General features: G+C 45.4%; 1 protein-coding gene across 1 annotated transcript in view; it reads left to right on the plus strand.

The window, feature by feature from the left end:
* Window positions 1-23264, plus strand: part of RAPGEF4 (Rap guanine nucleotide exchange factor 4) — a 209532-nt gene that overhangs the window by 22113 nt on the left and 164155 nt on the right. Inside the window, exons 2-3 of the mRNA XM_081935427.1 lie at window positions 11541-11683; window positions 14933-15021. Coding sequence (XP_081791553.1) covers window positions 11541-11683; window positions 14933-15021 — 232 coding nt within the window. The remainder of the gene's footprint in view (window positions 1-11540; window positions 11684-14932; window positions 15022-23264) is intronic.

Genomic DNA, 23264 nt, shown 5'->3' on the forward strand with positions numbered 1-23264 from the left:
TGTTACTGTTTACCTTGGGGAAGGCATGGTGTGCTTTTATACATTCAGTATACCCAATTCTGGCCCCATGGCCCATGCCTTCCTTGTAGCCCAGCATTGGCTGTACAGCAAGGAACAGGGGGGTTGAGTGCTTAGCAACAGAGGTATTTGCCAAGCTATGCCATACCCAGCTTATTCTTTTATTTATTTATTTATTTATTTATATATATATATATATATATATATATATATATATATATATATATATATATATATATATATATATATATATATATATATAATTTTATTTTTTCTTTGAAAAAGACAAAACAACACATACAGAACAAGAGCAAGGAGGGGAAAAAAGAAAAAAAAACACAATTTCATCAAGCATGTCGTTTGGTTACAAGTTTTTGTGCAACGGTTTTTACAATTAGGAATAAAGTCACTGATTATCCATTAAACATAGTTAAGTATTTCATTGAGCATTGTGTGTTCAAGTTACCATTAATATTCTTTCATTTGTGACAACCCTTATTTCTTTACCTCCATAATTATCTACTAGGTAGCAATAAGTCTTTATAAAGTTATATCATCAATCTCGAAAAAATAAGGATAGAAATTAAGTCAAAAGAAAAATTTTCATTAGTTCATATAAATGTTAGGGTTCTAAATACCATGCAGAAATAAATCATTGTCCAAGGCAAAACATCCTTAACGGTGCAATTTATTCCGCAGGCATGTTAGCACAGCTATGGAAATTCCAACTCTGGATTACATCCTGTAAGTTCACCCAGTTGAAAGTTCATGATCTCTCCCCACACCCACAAATCCATCACATGTTCCAATCATCATCTTCCACGCTGGCATGTACACCCATCTTCTTCCGGCCAGGTGTCGAGATGCGAAGACAAAAGATGACCTTGGCTTCTATAAAAGAATGTCAACATACATTCCACAATCCTACTCCTTTCTATTCCCCCCTCCCAACTACTACACTAATGAAACAGCATAGAAAATTATAAGAAAGTGTGGCAGGCCAAAGATCCTATAAAGAACATAACTACAGGCCTGACAGGCGGCCTCTCCTCAAAAGAAAAACGTTTCCTGCAAAGAGAATAACATAAGAGTTAACATCACAAAATTAACCACCTCTTCTCCACCCAGGGGAACCCCTTGACTTCTCGGGAAACTTCCCATTGAATTGCTTTACTAACTTCCCCACTTTTAGGTTCCCCCTGTTCACCCAATTAGCTTCAGACCAAGGGTAACCCTTCCAATGCACTAAGTACTGTAAGCAACCCCTATTCAGCCTGAAATCTACAATTTTTTCCACCTCAGATTGTGTTTCCCCTTCTGTCACTACAGGAGGAGATTGAGCTTGGGTGGATGCTCTTCTGTTAGACCCAATTACTGGTTTCAACAAGCTACAATGAAATTCTGGGTCAATTTCCCCTAGACTTCTGGGTAGACTGAGTTGAACTGTAACTGGGTTAACTATCTTCACTATTGGGAATGGACCTAGAAATTTTGGACCCAATTCCTTGCTAGGCATTTCTAATCTTATGTATTTGGTAGATACAAAAACATTGTCCCCCACACAGTAGGGGTTTTGGAGCGAGCGATGTTGATCATCTTGCTTCTGGTAGGCTTCTGCCGCAACTGCTAGAGCCTTCTTCGTATTCTCCCATCCTTTCTTTAGCATGTCCATCCATACACTCAAAGACATGAAAGAAGGAGGTTCTGTAGGCAACTCAGGCATGGCAACAACTTCCATGCCACTGGTAATCGGGAAACCCACTAATCCTCTGCTGCTGTGGACCGCCTCGTTGTACGCCATTTCGGCGAAGGGTAGCAAGTCCGACCAGTTGTCGTGCTGATAGTCCACAAAACACCTGATGTATTGTTCCACCACTGCATTGGCTCCCTCTGCTGTGCCGTTCATGCTGGGATGAATCTCTGAGCTCAGTTCTTGTGTGGACCCAATGGGTCTCAGGACCTCTCTCCAGAACTTGGCTGTGAACTGGACTCCGCGGTCTGAAATGATCCTCTTGGGTACTCTGTGCAGGAGATAAATGTGTTTCACAAACATTTTCGCTAATTCGTTTGCGGATGGCAATCCTGAGCAAGCAATGAAGTGTGCCTGCTTAGAAAACAAATCAATAACAGTCCAAATTACTTTATGCCCACTGCTGTCTGGGAGTTCCACGATGAAGTCCATTGCGACCTCTTCCCATGGCCGTTTAGGGCTCTCTGCTGCAGGTGCTGTAGGTTCTGGGCTCTTGGATTCAATCATCCACGGCTGGCCTTGTTCCTCCTCCGAGGCCTCCCCCTTGGTAGGACTCTTTGTCACCTTAAGCTGGGGATCCTCTTCCAGAGGTCGTTTGCCCAGATGACTTTTCTGTTCTGGCATCTGGGGCCCTCTCTTTACCACCATGGCGACTGGTACACACATTTGTTCTTCGGCAATTCCCTCCTCCGAGGCCTCCCCCTTAGTAGGACTCTTCGTCACCATAAGTTGGGGATCCTCTTCCAGAGGTCGTTTAGGCTTTTCCCCCTCCGAGGCCTCCCCCTTAGTTGGACTCTTTGTCACATTAAGTTGGGGATCCTCCTCCGGAGATTGTTTGCCCTTTTCCTCTTCCGAGGCCTCCCCCTTGGTAGGACACTTCCTCACCTTAAGTTGGGGATCCTCTTCCAGAGGTTGTTGGCCCAGATGACTCTTCTGTGGTGGCATCTGGGACCCTCTCTTTACCGCCGTGGTGGTTGGTGCGCACGTTTGTGGCATTGGGGCTGGAGCCAAGCACTCTGACGCTCTGTGCCCAAGTTGACAACAATGGTGGCATTTAATTGGCCCCCACGAGGAATGGAACCTAGTTACATCTCTAAACTTAGGAACCGGTTCATCACACTGCCTTGCTCTCCAACTTGCAGCTGCCCCCTTGGTAAACCCTTCTTCCATGGTGGAGATTGCTTCTCTGTAGGAAGGTGGAGTAAGAACCTTTTGGGGCATTGCAGATGCACCTTGTTCCGCTTCCCATCTTGCAGGCCTCTCTTTGGTAATCCCTTCTTCCATGTTGGTGATTGCTACTCTGTAGGAAGGTGGGGTAAGAACCACTTGGGGCCTTGCAGGCGCACATTTTCCCGCCATCCACAATGCAGGCCTCTGTTTGGTAATCCCTTCTTCCATGGAGATTTCTTCTCTGTAGGAAGGTCTGGTAAGAACCTTTTTGGGCCTTGCAGGGGAGACTGGAACCGGTGGGGAGGTCAATCCCTCGGTTGGCCACTGCCCAGCTTTCTCCCATGGTGCCATCTGCTGAGGGAAGACAGGTGCCCACTGGCATTCCTCCCATCCATGACCTGGGGTTAAGACCCATCCCGGGGTTGCCTGCTTCACAGGTTGCAGCTCAACCAATGATGGCTGGCTAGGGGGTTTTACGTGCCAAGGACCCTCCTGCTGGCTTGGAGCATTTCCCCATGCTGATGGCAAAGGAGTTGGTAAGTAGCATCTCTTCCATCCAAGTCCTGGGAGGAAAGCCCAATTTACTGCCCAATTTGCTTCATTTACTGGTTGCAGCCCCATTTGTGGTGGCTTGCAAGTGACAGATGCTGGAAAAATCCCTTCTTCCTGCCTCCTTTGAAATTCCCATTTTGAAAGGGAATCTTTCTCCCAGCTAGTTGCAGGGTGATAAGCCATTTCATTTATTGCCGTCTGGAAGGAGCCCAAACCTCTGTTCTAGGGTTTTTTTTTTTTTTTCCAAGCCTTGCTTCCAAGCTGGGGGGAAGGAGGGGAAGCATGCACTCACGGTTAGTTGTTCGAAAGGTCCAGGCATGGGGATGGCTTGAATCTCCATTCCTTCCATCTTCTAACTGGGTGTAGAAAAGTCTTTTACAGGCTGTAAAGACCTCCGTCCTCTTGCCAGATGCAATAAAACTGGAAGCAGCATTCCATTGCCTTTGAAGTTTCGGCACTCAGCTTCTTATCACCAAAAGCTTCTCATTATTTCTTTGCTGATATTTTACGCTGTCCCGGTCAGCGTTGGGAATGCAGCAAACCCCCCCCATCACTTCCTCCATCACCAGCCCCTCGCCCCTTGAGAGGGGGAGGGTGCTAGTGAATTATTTTAAAGGAGAGAGTTGGAATAATGTTAGGGTTCTAAATACCATGCAGAAATAAATCATTGTCCAAGGCAAAACATCCTTAACGGTGCAATTTATTCCGCAGGCATGTTAGCACAGCTATGGAAATTCCAACTCTGGATTACATCCTGTAAGTTCACCCAGTTGAAAGTTCATGATCTCTCCCCACACCCACAAATCCATCACATGTTCCAATCATCATCTTCCACGCTGGCATGTACACCCATCTTCTTCCGGCCAGGTGTCGAGATGCGAAGACAAAAGATGACCTTGGCTTCTATAAAAGAATGTCAACATACATTCCACAATCCTACTCCTTTCTATTCCCCCCTCCCAACTACTACACTAATGAAACAGCATAGAAAATTATAAGAAAGTGTGGCAGGCCAAAGATCCTATAAAGAACATAACTACAGGCCTGACAATAAGACATTTCTACTTTCCATTAACCATAAAATTTCCAATCATCCACAACTCCGAATGTAATTTTCCATTATTGTTTGTCAATCCATGTGGTCATTAAGTATTTCAGTCTATATTTATATCCATTATTCATTACATCATCATTGTTCCATTTTATATTATGAAATAGTCACCAGCTTCTTGTTTGAGATATGTACCAGGCTCCGTGTTATACGAAAAACAAGATAGCAGGAATTCTTACAGGAGCAAAGCAATTCTTACAAAAGCGAAATAGCAAGTTATTATTATGTCCCAGTAATTCTACCTATTCTACTACTATTGTGTCCCTACAATAGTTTAGGGACATTGATATTCCTCAATATTCATTCATTGAGCTATGAAGATGAGAAGAAACAGGTATTACTGAAAAAGGTTTGGGAGCATAATTTTGTGGGTAAAATGTACTTTAATCAGGGAGATCGAAATTCATATTCCTACGTTCTCATGCAGCTCACTGGTTCCTTTTGAACCAATTGCTACCTCATCCTCAGTATAGGTGGTCCTTGACTTATCACACAGCTGAGGCCAAAATTTATGTTGCTCATGATATGTTTGTTAAGTGAGTTTGCCCCATTTTACGACATCTCTTGTTAAATGAATCATTGCAGTTGTTCACTTAATTACTTGGTGGTTAAGAGAATCTGGATTTACTGCAGTGGTCTTAAGTGTGAAAAAGTTCATAATGGTCACATTCATCAGGGCCGTTGTACCTGTGGATGGTCACTAAATGAACTGAGGCAAGTCGGGGACTACCTGTAGTGCACTCTCAAGATATTTGCAGGCCACTTTGAAAATTTGGGCCGTAGCCTTTTTGCATACAGTGGAATTGAATTGGGTGGAATTAAAATGGTCCAACCTCTTCTCCGTTGGCAGACACTGTTGTTAATTTCTGTGTGTAGGAACCTGTTGATGTGTATACTTCAGCTAAAGCTGAGGTGCAGAGAGAGATTTATAGATTTTTTTAATGGCCTACTCTACTGCTTTTTGCACATTTAATTTGAAAAGGAAAGGAATTTCCCTCCTGCAATCTTTGCGGTGAGAATCTTCCAGAGGCTGGATCAAATGATTCAAATTCCTGCATAATTACCGCAAAGGCTACTCATCTTCCAAATGGTACTCTTTGTGAATAACTTTTTTTTAAAAAGTTCCCATGCATCTGGCACTGATGACTTACTACTCATGATTTACGATTGCCAAGAACTGCTCAGAACTCCTGGTACGGAGCCTCAAACTGATGAAAGAAATCGGAGTTTGTTTCTTTTTTTGCAAACATCAAGGCTTTGACGTAGAACAGGGGTGTCCATTCTGGGAGTTGAAGTCCACAAGTCTTAAAAGTTCTCAAGTTTGGACACCCCTGACGTAGAATATAGAAGTGATGATCAGGTGATATCCATAAAATTATATTAGAATGAACTTCAAGGGAGGGATAGAATTTTAAGGCCAAAGGTTCTCCTTATCTTTCTGATTGCAGAATAGGCATTCCTCAACTAACACCCAAGAATCAGATTTTCTATTGCTAACTAAGCAAAGAACATTGTTAAGTAAGTCGTGCCGATTTTACAATATTTTTGCCATGGTTGTTAAATGAATCGCTACAGATGTTAAGGTAACCATGCGGTTATTAAGTGAATCTGGCTTTCTCCATTAACTTTTTTGCTGGTCACAAAGTGTCTGGGAAAGCCACAAAGGTCACAATTGCATGACCCTGAGATGCTGCATTCTAAATACAATACAATACAATAGCAGAGTTGGAAGGGACCTTGGAGGTGTTCTAGTCCAACCCCCTGCCTAGGCAGGAAACTCTATACCATTTCAGACAGATGGCTATCCAACATCTCCTTAAAGACTTCCAGTGTTGGGGCATTCACAACTTCTGGAGGCAAGCTGTTCCACTGATTAATTGTTCTAACTGTCAGGAAGTTTCTCCTCAGTTCTAAGTTGCTTCTCTCCTTGATTAGTTTCCACCCATTGCTTCTTGTTCTACCCTCAGGTGCCTTGGAGAATTGTTTGACTCCCTCTTCTTTGTGGCAACCCCTGAGATATTGGAACAATGCTATCATGTCTCCCCTAGTCCTTCTTTTCATTAAATTAGACATACCCAGTTCATACATGATGGTTGCCATGCAACAAAACTTTGGTCATTGTGACTAGGTGGATGCTGCAATGGTCATAAGTGCTAGTCACTTTTTTCAGCACCATTGTAACTTTGAATAGTCATTAAACAAATAGTCATCAGTTCAGGACTTCTTGTATTGTCTTTTCTCCTCTGATTCTATTAGTTCTTTATGTATAGATAGTTATTTTATAATTGAATTTTAGAGGCTGACAAAATATAAATGACTAGATTGATTTATGTCAAAATTATCCACTACACAGAAATGCTTTTATTAGGATCATTCAGAAGTATATGCCATCATTTAAGTTTTCCGGGGCTTTTAAATCAGGCTAGGAGGGACACGACGGCTCAGACGCTGAGCTTGTCAATCAGAAAGGTTGGCAGTTTGGCGGTTCGAATCCCAAGTGTCACATAACTGAGTGAGCTCCCGTTACTTGTCCGAGCTTCTGCTAACCTAGCAATTCGAAAGAACATAAAAATACAAGTAGAAAAATAGGGAACACCTTTGGTGGGAAAGTAACAGCGCTCCATGCACCTTCAGCATTTAGTCATGCTGGCCACATGAGCACGGAGACGACTTTGGACAGCACTGGCTCTTCGGCTTTGAAAACAGAGATGAGCACCACCCCCTAGAGTCGAGAACGACTAGCACATATGCTAGCTTTACTTAGAAGGCTTCAACATTACCACGACTTTGCAACTAACAATAAGATAATGATTCTCCATTGGTGCCTAATGAGATCCCCCCTCCCCCGTTTCCTAGTTTAATCTACAGCTTGGATTTCTATGATGGTATTTCAGTCAAGTACAGTACTAATTCAATCCAATCCTACTTAACTTGATCAGTCAAGTTCAGCTACATTTGCTCACTAGTCCCATGCAGTATCAATTATCTGTCAAACCACAGTTTTGACTTTCAATCAAGACAGGAACGTAGAAGTACATTCATCTTCTTTTCTGAAGATAATGCATAGTTTAGGCCAATGTTTTCAGAAAAGCGTAGCTTGATATTTTTTCCCTGCATTGCTGCTCTTTATTGTGCTGAGGATGAAAAGTAAGAACTTTTCCTTTACACTTTAGCCGTGATTTGACCTCAAGATAATTTTTGTAAATCAAAGAGACATAACAGTTTGGTGTATGAAAATACGTTCCCCTTCTTGTCAGTTCTTATGCCGGTCACCTTTATGATACTTGTTTCATGGTTGACTTGGTTTCCACATCCTTATTGTACTAAGTAGTTTTTTTTCTATCCGAATAGAAAAATATTACAGTAACGTAAGCCTGATTTTAAAAAAGTAGCTCAAGGGCTCACAGTCACTGAATACCTATTTCTTCATTTTATTTAATCTCCACAGTTTATTTGTTATTTGTTTCCTCCGGGAGCTCAAGGCAATATACATAGTACTCCCTTCCTCCAGTTCTCTGCCCACGGTATTTCAGTCAAATATATTGAGCTGGGACAAGAAGACCGACACAAAATTATCCAATGAGTTTCCATGAGTTCGATTTGAAATCCTAATTGACAATCCTAATCCTCTCTAACCATGAGATCATACAGGCTGTCTCACAGCAATGTATATTAAAATACAGGTAGGCCTTGACTTACAACAGTTCATTTAGGAACCGTTCAAAGTTACAACGGCACTGAAAAATGTGACTTATTACTATTTTTCATACTTAGGACCAGTGATGAAATCTATGTTGTTCCTAGTTCTGTGGGCGTGGCTTGGTGGTGGTGGTGGTCATGTGACTGGGTGGGCGTAGCCAACTTTTTTCACTTTTTAAAGCATTTTTTCCCTGCCGGTTCGGGGGAATAGGCAGGAAAAAAATGCTTTAAAAAGTGAAAAAAAGAGCTTCCAACGATCACGTGGCTCACAGCTGATCCACCTGATCATCGGAAGCTTCCCCCCCCCACTTTTTAAAGCATTTTTTTTCTGCCTATTCCCCTCAACCGGCAGGAAAAAAATGCTTTAAAAAGTGGCGGGAAAGCTTCCGACGATTGTGCGGCTCACAGCTGAGCCGCATGATCCTCAGAAGCTTTTTTTTTTTCACCACCGGTTCGCAAAACCAATGACATTTGTCCCTACTGGTTTGGCCGAACTGGGAGGATTTCGTCCCTGCTTATGACCATGGCAGCATCATCATGGTCATGTGGTTTATATTCGGATGCTTGACAACTGATTCCTATTTATGAAGGCCGCAGTGTTCCGGTGTCATGGGATCCCCTTTTGCAACCTTCTGACAAGCAAAGTCAACGGAGAAGCCAGATTCACTTAACAACCATGTTACAAATTCAACAACTTCAGCGATTCACTTAACAAACGTGGCAAGAAAGGTCGCAAAATGGGGCATAATTCATTTGACAAATTTCTCACTTAGCAACATAAATTTTGAGCTCAATTGTGGCTGTAAGTCGAAGACTACCTGTATGTAACACTGGGAGTTACTCCTGCATCATTTATCAGCTTTTCACAAGAGACCCCTAATAAAAATATGCTTTTGAGAGTCACTTGGCTATTACAGAATTCTAATGTTCTGATTCAAATGAGACAAAATAATTTCTTTTTTTTTTTTAACGAAGTTTTATTGGTTTTTTAAAATTTACAGGGAAAAAGGTAGTGGAAAAGGTATACAAATTTTGGCAGTTGCGAGGTGCGGTAGGTGCCCCCTCCCTCCATACTCATAATATACATCTAAGCAAAAATCATTAATACATAGTAGCATATAGTCAGCATATTAATTCAATTGGTAATTTCGATCAGTTTATGTCAAAAAGATTTTCTTGTTCATTTTTGTGATCTGAGCTTTCTTGGTATTGCCCCATCTCCCCCCGCCGACAGAGCTCCGGCCCCTCCCGTGTCCTTCGTGTCTGTTGTAGGATCATCTGATTTTTCTAGGTGTGTTTTGTTTTTTTCCATAAAGGCCTGTGCCTCTATGGGTGTATTAATTCTAACTCTTGTCTCCTCCCAGAATATTAACATACCTTCAGGCATCAACCATCTGAACCACACCCCCTTCTGGTATAATTTATTCGCTAATTGCGAATAACTTTTTCTTTTTTCCCTCACTTTCTTGGGAATCTGTTTCAGAATGGTTATTTCCCTATCTTGGTATATCAAGGCTTGCCCCCTTTGTGCACTCAGAATTTCATCTCTTGTGCTTTTTCTGAGAAATTTAATGTGTACCTCCCTGGGCACGTTGTGTGTTCTAGCATAAGCTGAATTCACTCTATAAACCAGGTCTATCTCCCACCCCATCTGTTGTTTTTCTTTCTGAATGTATTCAGCCAGAATACTTGTCATGATGTCCCTTATGTTTTCATCATCTGCCTCCACCACGTTTTGGAATCTAAGGTAGAAGGACATTCTCTCAAACTCTATTTTCATCTGTTGGGTATCACGTTCTTTGTTTCCCTTCTGCACCCCTTCCACCCCCTCCCTCATCTCAGCCGCCCCACCCTCCAAAAGATCCAGTCTCTGTGAGTTCTTATTGATTTGAGCCTGATTCTCTTTAATTTCTTCTTTCATCTCCTTTAGTTGTTTCTTGATTTCCTCTTGTCCCTGTAAAAGTTGCTGGAACATTTGTTGAAACTCCGTCTCTGTACTTTTAGGTTGCATCAAAGCTGTTATCGTTGATTGTGTACTAGGACTGGAGGTTGCAGATGTCGGGGCAGAGGTAGCAAAGCCAGGCTTTCCAGGAGGTAGTCTTTTAGGAGGCATTGTTTGTGAAATAAAGAGTTCAGTCAGTGTAGAGAATGGTCAGTCAGAGCGGCAGAGCAGCCAGAAGAGTCCAGGGGGCAGAGGGTCCAGGCAGAAGAGAGTTTCTCTAATCACCCTGGCAATAGAGCAAGGTTTTTCACTCCAGGGAGTTCAAAAGGTAGCAATCCACAAGAGATTTGTCTGAGTAGCACGGAGACAAAGACCGGAAGCCTGAAGTTTTAAAGGTGGAGTCAGGTTTCACAATTCATAAAGACAACGGAAGTGTGCCATCTTGCCCTGCCAGCTTCGGGTTTAGAGGCATAACAAAGTTTTCAAAGTTCAAAGTTCCCAAAGTTCCCAGATCATCAATATATTATGAGGTTAAGTCCAAGAAAATCACTTTTAGCAAGGGCGTGACATCATTGGTTGGCTCTCCCCCCTCCTCCTTCCCCTGGGGCTGAGAGCTAAATTGTTCCAAGCCGCCTGTCCGAGGGGGGGGAATCCCCCTCCCTCCAGCCGCGCCTCTCCAAATCAGCCGAAAGGAAAAGTTTTGAGTTGCTGGCAGTTTCTCCAAGTTAGTAAGGGGGATTGAAAGGAGTCTACGCCTCACCGCACCACAGCCGCATCCTTCTGCTTGCTCATTCTCCGCACAGCCTCGCAGCAAAGACGCCGGAGCATCTCCCCATCATGCTCCCCAGTGCCTGGAGCGAGGCGGGGGGGCCCCACCGGCCGCCACCGATCCCGGGGATCCCCCGCAGTGCCGCCCCTCCGGCAGGAGCCTCTACGGGGCGTCCTGTGCCCCCCAAAGAGTGGGGAGCCCACCGGGGAAGCGCGGGGCGAGCAAAGCTTGCCCATTGCCGTCAGCCGCCGGAACCGGAAGTCAGACAAAATAATTTCTTAAAGATGATCTTAATTTTCTAATTAAGATCTACAATCAAGGTTAGGTTGTGTGCTGTGGTTATTGTTGCTGCTGGTTAATTATATTTAGGATTTTGACTGGCTTTAGCTGCATGCAATTTTGATTTCTGTATTTTAGCTCTATTTAGCCGACAGTTTGGTTTTAATCCTATAGTACAGTATCATCATCTTTGATTATTGTGACTCAAAAAATGAAAGATGATAAACTAATGTCATTCTTCTTTTTGCAGACCTTTGGAGCGTTCAAGTGAAGATGTAGATATTATATTTACTCGCCTAAAAGAAGTAAAAGCTTTTGAAAAATTTCATCCCAATCTTCTCCAGCAAATATGTCTCTGCGGCTATTATGAAAACTTGGAAAAGGGTATTACATGTAAGTTGCTTTTAAAGATTAAAATAATGTAGAAGAATAAACCAGGAATCAGGTCAAAGTTTTTTTTTCTTTTTCAATGTTCAGTGTTTTTAATGTGAAATGTTTTTTATGTTTTGTTTAACTTTTGAATATTGATATTTTAATATGATTTTTTTAAAATGTTAATGTTTTTAATGGGAAATGTTCTTTAGAGCAGGGATAAAATTATCTTTCTTATGAAATTAGTTCATGTATTCATTTCTATATGTAATCCATTAGTCATAGATTATTTCTATCACTAATTGTAAATTTATAGTATGCATGAATATTTTAAATAATTATTTGGTATGATCATTATATTTATTAATCTGAGACCAAAAAGGTTATAACAACAATGCTAGATTGAAAAGAGCTTAAATATTACTGGCTTATTATTTAAATGGGTCAAATAACAGATGTGTTAATTAGCTATCATAGATGAATTTTCATACCAGGTTCTAGGATGGAAGTTAGCAACTTGTCTTACCATTAAACAGATAAAGCTACTCTTATTGTTGTCATTGGGTCTTCAATCTCCATTTCTCCTCCAATTTGCCCTTTTTTCCTCTTGCCAGTTAGAACAAGCATTTTATTTTTACATTTTTACTGTGTTAGAAAAGAAGAGAGAGTAATGGAGGGAGAGAAGACGGGTGGGAAATGTCATGACTACAATTTCCTCAAAACTGGCAAGTTAATAATGAGACAGGATAGGCTGACTTCTTAAGGAAGTTCTGCTAACTAATGGTTTGTATGGAAAAGCATTTTGGCTTTATGAAATTCATTATGGGGGAAAGACGTCTGTGCTTATGATTTTCTCTTTGTAAAGTTTTGTGGCCAATCCATTCCTACACTCCCACCCCCATTTATTATCCTTATAGTGCAATTTTAAATCACAACAATAAGGTCAGAAATGCTATGGTTTTTTGGCAGAAGAGTTAGTTTTCTGTCCAAAAATATATAATCTGACTTTTTTTGGAAAAAATAGTATTAAAAAAGTAGATATTAAAGCACCCAGTAAAGATATTTTAAATGATAATACAGCATTGAAAGCATTGCGTATGGTATGTACAAACTAAGCAAACTATTATGCTTAGAGAAAGAAAATTGCTAATTTAAGTGGGCCAAGATCAGGTGGATCTCAAGCAGGATTGAGTTTGATAAATTCAGGGATCAGAACTATTTAATGTTACACTATTTCTTATTTCCTCCCATGATTTAAAATAATTTCTTGTTGCAAAAGCCATGAGATGTGAGCAATCTGTGATTCTCCAGGAGTTACTAAACCTTTTCCAGATTTAGCAATTGTATTTTGTTCTTTATTTCTTTATTTTCTTTTCATTTTTTTCTGTTTCATTTTTCTTTGTCTTTTTTCTTTGCTGGCTTGCCTCTTTCACGTTTAATACATCTTTTTCTTTGAGTGTATTTCATATTATACAGTATATGTAAAAAATTTTAATAAATATTTGTTTTAAAAAACAGCCTTACAAAGTCCTATTTACGAGGTTGCACTCAGTTATGATGTACACAATTAATGTGTATGTTTTCCATCCACCCAAGCGCAACGCCGTGTTTTATAGCTGCTTCTGCACAAACAGAAGACAATTTGCCAATCTGCTTGTGTGAAGTTTTCACTTAACTTCTGACAATCACCATAGCAATGACAGGCATAAACTGTACTTTGCTTCTCTTGCCCTCATGTGAAGATCTATTTTTGTCCTAGAAATGGGTAGTGCATTTCAGAATTGCAGAGAGCGTGAGAGAGAGACTGCCACCCAAATGGAGGAAAAAACATTTTTTAAAAAGTGCCCTGTGAGTAGTCAGTGTGTCCACAAAGGACTGATTGGCTTTGGGGAAACAGAATGAATTTTAGAATAGAAAAACGAAGTAATTATGAAAGGTAGTGTTATATACTGTATATAAAAGTTTACACCACATGTCCTGACGAGAAGTGGTATTCAGCAGGTTCTGATCAGTTTTGGAGAACCAGTAGCAGAAATTTTGAGTAGTTTGGAGAACAGGTAAATACCACCTATGACTGGCCCCGCCCCCATCTATTATCTTCTAGCTGATCAGGAGGAAATGGGGATTTTGCAGTAACCTTCCCCTGGAGTGGGGAGGGAATGTAGATTTTACAGCATCCTTCCCCTGCCACGCCCACCAAGCCAAGCCACGCCCATCAAGCCACACCCACAGAACAGGTAGTAAAAAAATTTGAATCCCACCATTAGTCCTGATCTTCAATACTTCGATCATGTGTGAGGTAGACCTAAGGAACATTTCTGAGGAGTTCTTTATATTAAAACATTTTGCAACATAATAGTGTAGAATGTAAGAGTGTCGAGATGAGGGAATTAATTATGATATGATGTGAGTAGAAAGCATTAAAGGCAGATCCATGGGCAGTGATGTCAAATATGTCATGATGTCATTGCACAAATCTTGGAATTATTTATTTTATGTCCTTGGTGTAACTACCACATATTTCATAATTTCATTATACAGGTCGTTCTCGACGTACAACCATTCATTTAGTGACTGTTAAAGTTATAGTGGCACTGAAAAATGTAACTTATGACCAGTTTTCACACTTATGACCATTGTAGCACCCCCATGGTCACGTGATCAGAATTTGTTTGCTTGGCAGCCATCATGTATTTACGACAGTTGGAATATCCCAGGGTCATGTGATTACCATTTGTAACCTTCCCAGCTATCTTCTGACAAGCAAAGTCAATGGGGGAAGTCAGATTCGTTTAACGACTGCATGATTCAGTTAATGGCTGTGACAAAAAAAGTTGTAAAAAGGGGCAAAACTCATTTAACAACGGTGTGCCTTAGCAATGGAAATTTTGGGCTCAATTGTAGTTGTAAGTCAAGGACTTACCTGAAGTTATCATAATTTACATGGTTTACAAAATGGTGACATTTTGAAACACATGATATCATCATGTTGCTCATTGAATATGGAAGGGAGATATACACAAAACAAACCAACCCATTTTACCAAGGTAATTAGCAAATTCCAAAGAATATTTGGAATTATAGTTCAGTCTAAAGAATTCTACTGAAAACTGCAGGTGTCAAAAATTTCTCATTGGAAATATAATCATTGCTGATACAAATATGCTTATTTAATCAAATGTTATTATAATTAAGTTATATTAACCTTATAGTTACTATAAATGTAATGTATCTTTGAATTTGATTATCTCCCTCTCTCTCTCTTGGCAGTATTTCGTCAAGGTGATATTGGAACAAATTGGTATGCTGTGTTGACAGGATCCTTGGATGTTAAAGTTTCTGATACGAGCAACCATCAGGTAAATTGCATTCCTAATGCAGTACAATTTTCTCAGGAAAATATTGCCTACCTATAGACTACTAAACATTTTGTTCCTGTAACCTTTAATTTGGCAATATGGTACATCATAGGGAAGCAAGGGATGCTCAGTGGCTAAGATGCTAAGCTTGGTGATCAAAAAGATCGGCAGCACTGCGTAACTGAGTGAGCTCCCGTTACTTGTCCCAGCTTCTGCCAACCTAGCAGTTCGAAAGCATGTAAAAATGCACGTAGAAAAATAGGAATCACCTTTGGTGGGAAGGTAACAGCGGTGTTTAGTCATGCCGGCCACATGACCATGGAGACATCTTTGGACAGCGCTAGCCCTTCAGTTTTGTAACGGAGATGAGCACCCTAGAATCGGGAACGACTAGCACATATGTGTGAGGGGAATCTTTACCTTTAGGGAAACAAACACTTTTGCTGAACAAGAGGACTGTACAATACTAGGGCATTCCTTTTCTAAGCCTGATTCCAAAAAGTCTGCTCATGTACCATGACTTTTATTCCATAATTTCTAACAGAGAACCAACAGTTTCTCCATAGTGGTGGAGGTAGCATCCAGGCCGGGGTTGACCTTTATCCACTCATTGCGAGGACTGAGCCTGACAGTTAATTGAAACCACGCCCCTGTCACTAGGCAAAGCCCAGTTCCGACTCAGTCCCTCAATGAGGATGGATGCATCATCGCCTTGTTCCTAAGCTGAGAGGAATAGTTGTGGTATTGCCTTTGTGAGTACGGAGATCGTCTTGATTTGATTCCATTGTGCAGCAGTGACCCTGGCTGACTAAAGCTCCTCACAGAGCTAAAGAGCCTTCGTGAGTCAGTGTCTTTGAGCTCTTTCAGGGCGTGATGGCGTTATCAGGCAAAGGCGGTTTAAAGTGCTCTTTTGCGGCTTGAAAAAGTGAAAGTGGCTTGAATTACTGTTGTGGCCCAGCCGGTGCCGGTGCCGCTGCCACCAGACTCCGAGAGCGAGGTGTCCTCTGAGTCGGCTCAAGAGGAGGTGGGGGACCCTGGACAGGGTTCCGATGCTGAGCCGGGCGCAGAGAGGCTGGTTGGCCACCAGGGGGCGCCTGAGGCATGGAGCAGTGGTGAAAGCCAAAGGAAGGGGGCTCCTGATGTCATGGCTTGGAGCAGTGGGGAGGAGTCACAGGACAGTGAGTCAGACAGCAGTGAGATATTAGATGCTCGTTACTGACGTGCTACCCGGCGTAAGGAGCAATTGAGCAATTACCGGAGGTAATGGCTCTCAGCTGCTGATCATTAGACTCCTCTCCAGACTATAAAGGGACTGCTTGTGGACACACCCTTTGCAGGAATCAACTGATCATTGGAGTTGGAGAAGCTCAGATCTGTGTCGTACTTTGGCAGGCTGGATTGCTGCTAAAGGTTTTACCTGGATTACTGTCAATCTGTTCCCTGGACCTTGGCTGCTAAGGTGATTATCTGGAGCTTGGTAGCTGGATTGCTGCCAAGGGGTGTCGCTGTAGCTGGATTGCTGCCCAGAGTGCTATCTTGACCTTGGCAGGCTGGATTGCTGCCAAGGTGGAACCTGTATGTCAATAAACATCTTTGAAGAGACTTGTGTCGGAGTGTCTTGGTATACAAGAGGAGGGGGTCAGAACAGATTGATTCCTGCCCCAAACAAAACTCCATTAAGTTGCAATGGAGCACCTACAAGCTGAGACGGCCCAGTTGGCTCAACTGATTGCTTTGCTGGCTGGTCAGGTCTCTCAGCTCCAGGGGCTTGCAAACCCCCTCCAGCCAAGGAGGAAATGTCCAGTGGCTACACCAGACAAGTTTGATGGCAAACAAGCAATGTTTGCAGCGTTCTTGGGCCAATGCCAGCTGTTTATCAGCTTGAGAGCGGAGGACTTTCCCACTGACCGGACGAAGGTGGGATTTATCATCAGCTTGCTCTCAGGCACAGCAGCGAGGTGGGCCACTCCATTGCTCTCCCAACCGAGCCCCCTGCTGGACGATTTTCAGGGTTTTTGTAACCATCTCCGGCTGATGTTTGAAGATCCCATTAAGGGGGAAACAGCCACCAGACTCCTGAAAGAGTTGCACCAAGGGCGTGGTTCTTTGCAGGATTATGTCAGCGAATTCCGGCTGCTTAGTCAGGACTCTGCTTGGAATGAGCCAGCCCTTATGGACACTTTCCAGGACGGCCTATCAGATGGCCTGCAGGACGAGCTTGTGAGGGTGGACAGGCCTCCAACGTTCGACGCGTTGGTTCATTTGTGCCTCTGGATAGACGCCCGGCTGCAGAGGCGGAGGCCTCGCCGCGTGTCCCAGGAGACCAGTAGGGTGCCGGTCCCTCACGAGACTGCAGTTGCACGGGAGGAGCCCATGGAGTTGGGTGCCGCCAAACCCCGCTTGTTGCGCCCGGAGATGGACAGACGGCGTGCAGGGGGGTTGTGTTTCTACTGTGGGGATTTTGGACACTTGGCTTTGGTTTGCCCCAAAAAGGGTAGGGGGGCTGTGCGGACTGCAGCCTCCCCTCAGCAACGTGTCAGGAAACGGGCGGGGCCCAATCTGAGGGAGACTTCAGGTCGGGCACAGGCCGGAACAGAGGCGGAGGGGCCTCCACGACATCTGATTCTTGCAGCGCACATTCTCTTGTCGGGTAGTCCGCAGGGAATTCCAGCCCATGCCTTGGTCGATTCCGGGGCTACCACGAATTTTATGGATGCAGCGTTTGTCACGAAATATCACGTCCCTCTGTGCCCGTTAGACCCTCCGATACGAGTGGAGACCATTGACGGTCGGGTGCTTCTGTCTGGGCCCATCAAGAACGCCACGCAACCTTTGTGCCTGATCCTCGGGGAGCATGAGGAGGCCATCCAATTTTACGTGGCTTCGGGTCTGCATTTCCCCGTGGTGTTGGGCTTGGCTTGGCTGCGGGCGCACGATCCCCAGATCCACTGGTCGCAGAACAGGATCTCGTTCCCGTCCTTGCAATGCGTGGACCACACCCGTCATGTTTGCGCGGCTCAGGTGCCCAGTTCGGCCGAGGTGACAGTGCCGCCGGATTTAGCGGAGTTCGCGGACGTGTTTAGCGAGCAGGAGGCGGACCAACTGCCACCGCACCGGCCTTACGACTGTCCCATTGACCTGGTACCTGATGCGAAACTCCCGACGGGCCGCCTATACTCCATGTCTGAACCGGAGTTGGCCGCATTGCGGGACTTCCTTGACAAGAACCTTGCCCGGGGTTTTATCCGGCCTTCGTCTTCGCCCTTGTCTGCCCCGGTTTTGTTCGTCAAAAAGAAGACCGGGGATCTAAGACTTTGTTGCGATTACCGGCGCTTGAACGCCATCACGATCCGTAATCGCTACCCGTTGCCTCTGATTCCCGAGTTGTTGGAGCGGCTCCGGGAGGCCGCGGTGTTTACAAAACTGGACTTACGTGGAGCTTACAATCTGGTCCGGGTCAGGGCGGGGGACGAATGGAAGACAGCCTTTGGCACCCGATACGGACATTTTGAGTATACGGTCATGCCGTTCGGGTTGACCAATGCCCCAGCTGTCTTCCAACATTTTATGAACGATATCTTTCGGGACCTTTTGGATCAGTTTGTCGTCATCTACCTGGACGACATCTTGATCTACTCTACGTCTCGGAAGGATCATCAACAGCACTTGCGTCAGGTCTTGCAGCGCCTTCGAAAGCATCGCTTATTTGCCAAGCTGGAGAAGTGTCAGTTCTGGCAGACCACCATCGAGTTCCTGGGGCACCGTATATCCCCTGAAGGAATTGCGATGGAGCCAGGCAAGGTGGAGGCATTACGAAGTTGGCAATCTCCTCGACGGATGAAAGACGTTCAGAGACTCCTCGGGTTTGCCAACTACTACCGGTCCTTCATCCCCGGCTTTGCTTTCTTGACCGCGCCCCTCACTCGGCTCCTGCAAAAGAAAGTGCCATTTCACTGGGGGTCCACGGAACAACAAGCGTTCGTGGCCTTGAAGCGCGCTTTTACAAAGGAGCCAATCTTGAAACACCCTGATCCCCATCGCCCCTTTGTAGTCGAGGCGGATGCGTCCGACATCGCGGTGGGGGCGGTGTTATTGCAGGCTCACGCCCCTGATGGCACCCTTTTCCCTTGCGCCTATTACTCTCGGAAACTCAATCCTTCCGAGCGCAATTATACCATCTGGGAGAAGGAGTTGCTGGCTATCAAGGTGGCATTTGAAGCCTGGCGACATCACCTGGAGGGGGCCAGGCATCAGGTCGAAGTCCGGACAGACCATCGGAATCTGGAGTTTTTGACAACAGCACGGAAGCTCAATCAACGCCAGATCCGGTGGTCTCTGTTTTTTGCCCGGTTCCACTTCAAGGTCACGTATATCCCCAGTGCCTTGAACCAGAGGGCGGATGCCCTGTCTAGAAAGCCGGAGTTCTCAGACCCTGCTGATTCACTGCCCCCCGGACGGTCCTACCCGTCGAGTCCTTCGCTGCAATCCAGGAACCCGTGGATTTACGGTCGTTGATACGGAATGCGCAGCGAAACGACGAGTGGGTGGAACAACGGCGGGCAGAGGTAGGGCCGACATCCCCGTGGACCTTTGACGAAGACCTTTTGAGGTATCGGGATCGGCTCTACATGCCTGCAGGACCGCTCTGTGGATTGATTCTCTCCCAGTGTCATGACACTTTGGCCTGTTCAAAACTTTGCACCTGGTTTCCCGTACGTTTTGGTGGCCTCGCCTGCGACACGACGTGCAGACGTACGTCACGTCATGTGTGCAGTGTCGACAGGCCAAATCAGCGACGGGAGCTCCTCCAGGCTTGCTACAGCCATTGCCGACCCCGGACAGACCCTGGGGAGCTGTGTCCATGGACTTCTTGACGGAACTGCCTCCGTCGTCCGGTTTCACTACGGTCCTAGTGGTGGTGGACACGCTCACCAAGATGGCGCATTTCATCCCCTGCCGGAGATTGCCGACAGCCCGTGCCACCGCCCGCATGTTCATCCAGCACGTGTTCCGGCTGCACGGCCTACCTGACCGGGTCGTCTCCGATCGTGGTACACAATTCACGGCCCAGTTCTGGAAAGGGCTGATGGCCGCTCTTGACATCCAAGTTTGTCTGTCCTCGGCGCACCATCCCGAAACCGATGGAGGGACGGAGAAGGTGATTGGGATTCTGGAACAATATCTGCGCTGCTTCGTGAACCAGCAGCAGAACAATTGGGCGGAGTACCTCGCCGTGGCGGAGTTTGCGTTCAACAACTCGCAGCACTCCTCCACACGGACGACGCCTTTCATGGCGAACGTCGGGTACCACCCTCGTTTTTTCCCTCTCACCCCCGTGGACTCTCCGGTCCCCGCAGCGCAGGATTTCTTCTCTGAGCTTCAGGCGGTTCACCAAATGGTGCGCCGCTACTTGAATCAGGCGAAGGAGGATTACAAGCAGGTGGCGGACAGGTCTCGCCGTGCGGTGCTGGAATTGGCCGTGGGTGATCGCGTGTGGTTGTCCACGCGGCATCTTCCGTCCCACCGGCCTACAAGGAAGTTGGACCACCGGTATCTGGGGCCGTTCCCTGTGGAGGCCGTTATCAATCCGGTGGCCTATCGCCTGACCCTCCCGCGCTCGATGCGAGTACACCCGGTGTTCCATCGCTCGCTCCTGATCCCTGAGCGGTCGGATTGTCCACTCCGACGTCCCTCTTCGCCCGTGCCGTCGTCGCCTGAGGTGCACGCACGGCCATCGCACAGAGTGACCCGGATCCGTGACTCGAGATGGCTCAAGGGTCAGTTCCAGTATTTGGTCGACTGGGCGGACGAGGACTCGGACGGTGGGACCTGGACCAATGCGACGGCTGTGCATGCTCCAGCTTTGGTGCGGGCCTATCATGGACGTTTTCCCTCCCGACCGCATCCCGAGCGTCAGGCCCGGGGGAAGGGCCCTGCGGTGAGGGATAGTGTTGTGGCCCAGCCGGTGCCGCTGCCGCTGCCACCAGACTCCGAGAGCGAGGTGTCCTCTGAGTCGGCTCAAGCGGAGGTGGGGGACCCTGGACAGGGTTCCGACGCTGAGCCGGGCGCAGAGAGGCTGGTTGGCCACCAGGGGGCGCTTGAGGCATGGAGCAGTGGTGAAAGCCAAAGGAAGGGGGCTCCTGATGTCATGCCTTGGAGCAGTGGGGAGGAGTCACAGGACAGTGAGTCAGACAGCAGTGAGATATTAGATGCTCGTTACTGACGTGCTACCCGGCGTAAGGAGCAATTGAGCAATTACCGGAGGTAATGGCTCTCAGCTGCTGATCATTAGACTCCTCTCCAGACTATAAAGGGACTGCTTGTGGACACACCCTTTGCAGGAATCAACTGATCATTGGAGTTGGAGAAGCTCAGATCTGTGTCGTACTTTGGCAGGCTGGATTGCTGCTAAAGGTTTTACCTGGATTACTGTCAATCTGTTCCCTGGACCTTGGCTGCTAAGGTGATTATCTGGAGCTTGGTAGCTGGATTGCTGCCAAGGGGTGTCGCTGTAGCTGGATTGCTGCCCAGAGTGCTATCTTGACCTTGGCAGGCTGGATTGCTGCCAAGGTGGAACCTGTATGTCAATAAACATCTTTGAAGAGACTTGTGTCGGAGTGTCTTGGTATACAAGAGGAGGGGGTCAGAACAAATTACTATATTGCCTGCCAGGTTCATGTCTTTCAGGTCCACCGCCACTGCGCGCCACTGCCTTTGCCGCCGGTCCTTCTCTGCTTGCGCTCCGGACCTGTCAGCTTCCCCTGTGAGCTCTGGACATTCTATCACGCTGGAAATGCTCCGCCGCTCCTGCTTACAGTAGAGTGGCGAACCGTGGTAGCTTTGATTGATTGGTAGTCACTTGAGCATCTTTCGGCTACTGCGGAGCGACCCGAGCTTTCAAAAGCGGGGAATCCAGCTTGCGGAGCGGCGCACAGTTAAAAGAACCACCTTGCTTCAGTGACCGGGACCGTTGGAAAAAAAGCACGAAGCGCTATTTTAGTATTTGCATCTCTTTTCTCCTGTCAAAATGGCGGCCGCCATAGCCTCTGAAGCAACGGACGTTAGCAGGGAGACTACTGCCATGGCTAGCATTCCCCAGGTGGTGGAGGAACAAGTGGGAGCTCCCTCCCCCCCTCTCCACTGCCTCCACCTCTGTCTCCTCTGGCACCACCAGGGGGTGCAAGAAGCCCTTAAAGACCTCAGCAAAAGCCGGCAAGTCTAAGAAATCCTCTAAATCTGCTTCTCGTTATGAGAAGCAGAAGGAGAAAGCGTTAGAACACATTTACAGGAAAGCTGCTTCCAAGAAGCTTCCCTCCTCCAACCCTACCGATTTGCCCCAGCTTGCCCAGATGCAATTGGCTTTACAGCTTTCTCCTGGAGATAGACAGGACAGGGAAGCTTCCCTTAACTTTTTAGCTTTTTCCCATTGATGTGTCAGGCATCTGGGGGCCAACGCAGGAGATAAATCACATATGAATAAAGTATATTGTGTGAAGTTTGCTTCTTTAGAACACACGTTGTGATATTGGATGCACATAGGAAAGAGGCTAAGTCTTCATCACAGTTCTTCATCATACACTCCATTGGAGACTATATAGTTAATTCTGCAAGGACCATTCACAGGCATGCTTTCAGGATGAAGCTCTACTTCTGTGGATTTTCTTTTCTATTTTTCTGCCTTCATTATAAACTACTTTTCTAATAAGGCCTCTTTGGAATTTTAGTGTCATGAGGGGGTTATGTGACACCTACAAAGGAGCACTCGGTCAGGCATCTGGTCAACTTTGAAAAGTGAATCCATTGCTTGAAGCACATGTATATGGTCCCTTCCCTTTCTGGGTCCTTTGAGTTTGTGTGTTTACACACAACTATAACATCACTGAATGGAAGCTCTTTTTCTGTTTAGAAGAAACATGCTAAGTCTTTTTCTTCAGCTGGGCCTTTTTGTTTGCAACTAGCTGATAACCTGATAACCTATATATAGACTAGTTAGCAAGGACTTTGCATAACCATATCCTTGTTATTAGGATTTCCACTGCTCTTCCTAATTTAAATGTCTTTTGGTGAGTAATTTCCAAATAGACCTGCTCTGTCTTGAATATGATTAACCTTCTGCAGGCAGCCTTGGAAAGTTAAGGAATTGGATCATACAGAGTCCCACATTTACATTTATATTTATGCAAAATATAACAGCAACTTATTGCTCCTTATAGTAACCTGTTTCCCTGAAAATAAGACCTCCC

This window comes from Natrix helvetica (assembly GCF_964273705.1).
Source record: "Natrix helvetica genome assembly, chromosome: 1".
Lineage (NCBI taxonomy): Eukaryota > Metazoa > Chordata > Lepidosauria > Squamata > Natricidae > Natrix > Natrix helvetica.